The 7,744-nt window shown below is 33.0% G+C and overlaps 1 protein-coding gene across 2 annotated transcripts in view; it reads right to left on the reverse strand.

Moving 5' to 3' along the window:
- The window catches only part of LOC106687019 (CD151 antigen), a 60,965-nt gene extending 53,753 nt beyond the window's left edge, over nucleotides 1-7,212 (reverse strand). For both annotated transcript variants that reach the window (XM_014430663.2, XM_067052730.1), the window contains exons 1-2: nucleotides 6,983-7,212; nucleotides 694-982 (exon numbers count right to left, since the gene is read on the reverse strand). In XM_014430663.2, coding sequence (XP_014286149.1) covers nucleotides 694-982; nucleotides 6,983-7,207 — 514 coding nt within the window. In that variant the 5' untranslated portion in view covers nucleotides 7,208-7,212. The remainder of the gene's footprint in view (nucleotides 1-693; nucleotides 983-6,982) is intronic.
- Nucleotides 7,213-7,744: the final 532 nt, after the last annotated feature.

Below are 7,744 nucleotides of genomic sequence, written 5' to 3' on the forward strand. Positions count from 1 at the left end.
TATATATAGAACCTGATGGTAGATTGAAACAAATTGCTGTTTCTACTTAAAGATTGGACGAATTTAGGATTTATCTGAAGTAGATTAGTGAAGTAGTGAGATAATTTGTCACCTGAAGGGGGAGCAATTCTTAAGAAAGCCGGGATTTTCATCTGATTAACTGCTTTCCCTCTCTATCTGTTCCCTTTGATCCAGAACCTTGATACAAGTTTTCAGAGAATATTATTTTCAATTATTTTAAACCCAAATGTACCTTTAACAGCATCAATTACTTTAATCCAAATTAAATTCTAAATCTATTGAACAATATTACATAGCTTTACGTTTAAAAATTAAAAAATACAGGAGTTTTCAATTAGTAATGAGAAGATCGCTTTCTAATTTGTCTAAATTTAATATCTATATAGCATTTAAATATGTAATTATTAAAAAAGTATTTCATTTCTTAGGTTGGTAATTACTTAGTTTAGTGTTTTTCTAGTTATATGAAAATCCTTCCTCCACTTCTAATAAAGAAATCTACTTTAAGAAAAGATGTATTCCTTTTCTATTCCTTCCACAGGTACGTCTAAAATGAGTTTGCCTCTGTACACCCTTCTCCCTCTGTTAACCACATGAAAACTCATCTTAGATGTACTATACTTGTTTTTATTTGAGAACTGTTTATTGAAGCTAATTCATTTATTGAGTTACCTGGGTCGGAAGAGGACAGATTGTGAATGAAATCTTGGAAGCCAAAGACACCACAACAGCTGTACTGCCGTTGTACGCTGTCCCAAAGCGCCGTCCACTCTGGGTCTGGCCCGTACCTTGTGAGGATGGAGTGGTTGAGGAGGGATCGAAGCTCTGTGGTTAAGCCGTTAAATCGGTACATCCAGACCACTCCTAGGAGAACGTCTCCAACAAGAAGTACAAGGATCAGTAGCCAATAAATGTTTAGGAGGCGTTCGTTCAGTCTTGATGCGCCAAGGCAACCTATTATCTGCAACAAATAAATCAATAATTAGTTTCATATTTATCTATATGATAATTTCAAATTATACATATTTTGTATGAGGCGTGTAGTTTCAAAACCACCTCCATCCAATTTTAGAATATTTTCAGAAAAGCGAAAAACTTCCCTTGTATCGTCCATTATTATTTCATGGTAGTTTCACTACTTCAGCGATTTTAGGTTCCTGAGAATTAAAATTTAAATTTTGGACAAACCGAGTGATTAACTATCATTTTCAACGTAGTACACTGACTAATAATATTGGAAAAATCATAAATATAGTTTTAATTATTAAAAAAAATACACCAATTTTATTCAATGTGAAATTTCAAAAAGGTGATCATAGTATAAAAGTAGAAAAAACAAGGTCAATCTAAGAAAAAATTTATTGAAAAAAAATTTTGAAAAAACTTTTTTTTTTTTTTTTTTCGGCCAAGACAAGGTATTTCAGAAAAATGTGGATAGAGCTAGTTTTGAAGCTACACGCCTCATATATTGAAATAAAAACATTAATCCTTTATTTTGTCTTGGTTCATAGACACGATACTGTTCCTTTCCGACTTTAAACAATTTATAATTAAGGTTATTAAAATTCTAAGATTATTTGAGATAAATTGATTGGAGCGTTACCCTTTAAACTCGGACGTATGAAAGGATTGTCTTCTGGGATTTTCGTATTGCTCCTATAACATTTCTTTCGTATATTTAGGACTGAGAATTTTATTTGTTTTAAAGGTTAATGCCTCAACCCTCAACCTTGAAAGATCATTGTCTAAATTACAATTTATATCCTCTTATTATAAAGTGCCATCAAAGTTTTTTAGAATCCCTTTACGACTGATTTTCATATCCAAGTTCCTTCGGTCTGAGACAATTACTTATATTTTCAATGAGATGCTTACATTTTTTTAACTTTGATAGTGTACTCTTTGAGCGTAGAACTGATTTAAATTTTTACTATCGAGCAAATATCATAAATATGAGATTTTTTTACGTTATCTTCTTATCTTAAAATTATGAATATTTTGGTAGTACTTAATCTAATCATACAACTTCGTTAAGATAGTTTGTAACCGAAGAAGTTGAACGATTTGATTTGTTGAACAATTTGACTCTTCCCCTTCTCAACTCTGTTTAGGGCAGGTTTGTTGAGCAGGTAAGTGGCCACAATTTTTATTCTTGGCACCATTGATGGCTTTAAAAACTTTCGCAGCACCTTTGAATTGAATGCACTATATTTGTTAATTTAATTTTTATCTTTTTAATAATTTGAGAAAGTGGCATTTTCTCGGGCTCTCACTTTAGGAACCACTGATGTTGGTTATTCCTCTCTCTCCCTCTCGTTTGCCAGAAATGACCAGATAGGGGGGTAATAAAAAAAAAATTAAAAATTCGTTCGATTATCCCATAAAAATTGTTGATGAGTTCTGTAAAGTAAATAAAATTTTGGACAATTATTATGGGAGATATAAGACGTAGGTAGATGAAATTTGTATTCAAAATATTGATTTTTGATTTGATAAGAGAAAATTTGAGGTTAGTAAACTGAATAATGTTCACATGTAAAATTTTAATTTATCTAAAAAACCTTTACTTATAAGAAGTGGATATATGAAATTCTCTCGGTTACGTAATTTATTTTATATTAACGTTCTTATGTATTCGAAATAGAGGGTTAACCTACAGGTTAATAATATAATCTTGCCAGAGTGAGACTGCTATACCATGAGATAAAAATCAATCCTTACAGCGTCGATTCGAACCTTCCATCATTAGAATGCTTAGTTCCTCGCCCACCTAATATTATCTATAATATTTATACATTAAAACTTCAATAAATATATAAACTGAAAATTTCTAGAACAACTTAATCGAAGACCAAACTGATAATGTTCTCTTAAAATTCTATAGGAGTATAAGGATGGTTAATATCGAATTTCGGTAATATATAAAATAACAATTTTACTGTCCTACCATAAAATTGAAACACTAAATAAAATACAGCAATCATACTTTATGATTTTGTGAGCGATGCGGTTATACCTGGAGTGAATTCTTTAAATTTAACGTGTCCCCCTATAAATTTTAGTTGCTTTTATATTTTCACGGCTCTAGCCCAGACAGCCCTTGGAACCCCGATCCCTTTGATTCTGGCAGTAATCCTAGGGCTTTGGGGGTACACACTCCCTTCCTCCCTTGAGGAGGGTAGGCACTTTATCGGTCTGAGGAAAATCCTTTTGTTTAATTTCTCCTCTCCTCTAAAGTTTAATATCCTGATAATATTGGAATATTCGGTAGAATTTTTCGACAAGAAGCTTTGTAAATTATTGTGGTTCTTAAGTTCTTACTTACCGTCTTAACTTACTTTTTTTTTGTCATAAAATATATTTCTTCTCGTCATGAGAATTTCACGACAGAATGTTTAGTTCGTAGCTTTTCCTATATATTTTTTATAAATTTATATATTAAAATATAAAATTAAAAAAATTCATTGGGCTAATATTGTAACACCCGCCTTCAGTGGACCCAGCCCAACCCCTTATAATGCCATATGGCAAAGGAAGGGCACCAGTTACGTTTATATATACTTAGGTATATATTAACATTGTTATTGTTATTTATTATAAAGGAGATAAGAAAAATAAATCTCTTTTTTAAAAATTTAAATTGTAGTTTTAATTTTTGTATTCATTCACTGTAGCTTAGGTTTTTATTTATTTTTTGGTATTTTTATTTTCCTTAAACTTAAGAACTCATCCTGGGTTGTAATCTTAAGTTACATTTAAATTTAAATAGCGCCTTTAACAACTTTTCATTTTTAATATAGATTCAGAAAATGTTCGGTTAATGTAACAACGACGTGGTGCATTTTGTTCTAATTTTTATTTTCCTATATTAAGGTTTGGGTAGTTTGTGACATTCATTTATGGAGAGTTTGAAAAAATGTTTGGTGTTCTGGCACCGTGGCAGGTGGTTAAATGTCTCTTCATGAAGGATTATAGTTTTTCGATCCATGATTTTACAAAATGGTGATGATAGTTTTTATGCATTATTTATGTTTGTCTAGTTGGTTTAGACTCAGTCAATCAACCCAAGTTGATAGGATGAACTGCAGAGTCGAAGATAATTTGCTAGTGAGACATATTGAGCATTTCGAAATAGATGCATTCCTCTATATAGGAAGCATTATCAGTGAAGATGGAGGGAAAAATGTGGATATGGATAACAGAATACGCAAAACCAACTGGACATATCCAGTTGTATAAAGTTTAAAAGAAGAAGAGTATTTCACCCGAGACAAAACAAACAGTTCCCTCTATATCAGAAACTTGAAGTTTTACCAAAATAAAAAAAAGGAAAAACTCCTACATATGCTAAGTATTTGCTTGAAAATACTTTGCATATGTTGGTCTGAAATAATTTCCTATTAAGAATTAAGACAGAGGACTAACCCAAAGCTAATAGAGAAACTAATAAGAAAATGAAATGGAAGTTAGTTTGTCACACCCAAACCCTGGTGAAAACCAGAAATACATGGAAGAGATCATTGATGATGTTGAAAAATTTGGTATCTGATAGAGATCTGAGGCGAGGATTTGCTAACCTCCCTTTGCTCCATTGGGGGCTAAAAAGATTACTACTAATTTACTGTAAGTAATATAGAATAAAGTAGTGTTTACTAACGATAGATGTCTGTGGATCTCATGACGCCTTTCTCCACTTTCTAATTGTAGCAAAGGCAGGTCTCCAAGGAAAATGTTTGAAAATTAGGCTGCTTGAAAAAGTATTTTGAAGCCCTTCCATTGCGATTACACCTATTAATACCCTCTACTTACACTCAGATACCAGGAAATATATACAATTGAGCATTTCTTGCAGTATATCCTCAAAAAATATATATTTACCTATCTTTTGCGAACTACCCTAAAGCTCCCGCTCCACCACTGGGAAATACTCTTATTGAATGAGGGTTGGATTAGCTTCAGGAGGATCGTCCCTCTTTTAGTGCCGATCCTCTTCTGACCGAAAGTAAAACATATTTTCTTCTACAGCAGTACTCAAATTTCAAGTAAGAAGTCCTATTATAAGTTAATTCAGAAAAAAATATGGTTTATAACTCACTACATATCTTAAAATCTTTTGATGTTTATTTAGAATTCATTTGCCACATTAAATATCTTTGGAAATAAACTTTATCCAAGAATAGGAAAAAATATATCGACTTTACATAAAAGCACATCATGTTTTTTTTTTCTTTCACCATATTTCGGTATGTCTTCACTGTTGACCTCTAAGCTTAGTGCCAACTGATATCGGTTTCAGGCCTTCAGGAAAACTACGTAACAAATAATATCTTGCCAGGACAAATCTTTAAATTTATTTTTATAATTTTTCAATTTCCCTATAGCTCTACATATTTTGATTATTTAATAAAATTATTTTGTTTTTTAAGGCAATCCACAGCGAAAGTGATGTTTGCCTAGTTATCTATAAGTGACCTTTTCTAACTATGGTGGGGGGTCACGTTTTTCATTTTGTGGACCGCCACTTAATGAAAAAGTCAACGCTCCCAGGCCGGATTCGAACCGGCCCCACCTGCAAATCTCAGAACGATAGACCTAGCTCTAACCATGAGTTACGGGCGGCCCCTTATTAAAATTTAAACCATAGGATAAAGCGTAGGATTAGTCTATCTTACTCTGTTACCACTTTAGATAATGAAGGTCATGATAAAATATCTGGCAAACATTGTAGGTTATATTCTACAGCTATAGCTATAGCTCTAAGTAACTTTATTCTGATTATCACTTAAAAACGTTCCTGTAGGACAAAAAAAAAAGCCAATCTTATGAATCGATTTGGACCGCTAGAAATTTATCTGGGGAGAGAACAAATATTAAAATTCTATAACGTTTTTTATTGGAACCGTAAATTTTTAGAATTTAAGTAAGAAAAAAGGCAAAACTCTTTTTGAAGTAATATTAAAGCTTACATCAAATCTTTAGACCCAAGAATAAATCGCACACTGGCCGTTCTAGTCAAATCGATATGACCACGTCCGTTCTGGAGCTCTCATTTCAAATTATTGGCCAATATCTTTCTGTGAACCAGCCAAAGTTTTCCTTATAAAATATTATTTTTATAGTATTGAATAACTTGTCAGTTATTTGAAGATTTTCAATATTTTTTTAGAAATGGCCATTTTTCATCCTTGTTCAATATAAGTTATAAAAATTTCGTATATAAGTTATAAGCTATAATGAATAATTGTGAATTATTGGTTCGAACGAAAATGTGGAAAAAAATTGTTTATAAACAATGTATTTTATTATAGATTTCAATCCTTTGATGGTCGAGTACGTTTTAATGAGTGTCCCAGAGCGCTTAGTCCCAGCAGAGTTCTGACGTCTCACATTCAACAAAATCCATAATCTTAGTCACCATAGTGTTAAAACAAAAAAAAAGAAAGAAAGAAATGGTTGCGCCGACTTTCTTTTGGCCTATTATGAATAGATATGTTGCTGATTGGGTGGGCTATATGCCTTGTCAAAAATTGATAAAACACCCCTTGAAGAATGATTTCAACATTTCCTCACCGATTTCAAATGGTTTTACATAATACCTGACTATGTTCAATTACCATACGGTATGAACTGAAGTAGTACCACTGCAAGACATCACTGCGGAAACCATCGTTACTACATTTAATGCCCTATAGATCTGCAGATTCAGAAGGCATCATATTTATTTTTCAGTAGTCCCCATAAATGAATTTTGACACTCTTACTGTGGTAAGTATGAGGTGGTAACCTTTTGAGGCCGCCCGTGTTTTGCAAAAAGTACGTTTAGGCATACTTGCTGCTATAGTCCCCTTTATTGTTACATATGCACTGTCCTACAAATACCAGTAGTACCCTGTAAGTTTGCCTCATACGTATTACCCTACTTCAATAATACTTAATCAGAATAGAAATATAAATGAATTACCTGTAGGAATCCGCTCTGGAATATTAGTGCAAGGTAGGCGTACAAGAAGGACGGCTGCCAGAGACTGAGGCCGGGGAAGAGGAGTCTGCGAGGATCGGATATGAGCACGCGACAGGCTACGGTAACGAAACCAATGACGCTGACGAAGAGGAGTGCGTTACAAGTGTAGATCCAGAGCCGGTAGTAACGCATCGCGGGCGGGGGATTAGGCCCACCCAATACCATGCCGGATCGTCTGCAACAATAAAATGGGAATCATTATTATAAATAAATATCAAATATATAACAGACAATTAAAAAAGTTCCCTATCAATTATATTTCAATAACCATACAATTTTTTTTTATTATTTATTTAATGTAATTTACAACTGTACAAAATAGTACAATAGGTAAATATGTAGTATGTTTCATATACACATGAAAATCTTGGGAAGGAACCACCCATTAGTGGTACTTCAAACATTAATTTAAATTAGAAGGTCCCGCAGCCATCTTCTTTTCAGACGCCTCGGAGGATTATCAGGGATTGTTAAGGATGAAAGATTAAGAATTAATGGGTTAGGATGGTTAAGGAGTTTGGAATGAAAAGACGCATATTTGTTTTGGGTCAAATCTGCAACGAATGGGATGTTAAGGTCTTTATGAATGAGTTTATTTGTGACGTAATAAGGAGCATCAAGGATTTTACGTAGGATTTTGGATTGTAACGATTGGATGCGGGAAGAATTTGATGGTTTGGTGGAGCCCCAGAGCTCAATTCC

This window comes from Halyomorpha halys, unplaced genomic scaffold, assembly GCF_000696795.3.
Source record: "Halyomorpha halys isolate HHAL.00 unplaced genomic scaffold, Hhal_1.1 Scaffold908.1, whole genome shotgun sequence".
Taxonomy (NCBI): domain Eukaryota; kingdom Metazoa; phylum Arthropoda; class Insecta; order Hemiptera; family Pentatomidae; genus Halyomorpha; species Halyomorpha halys.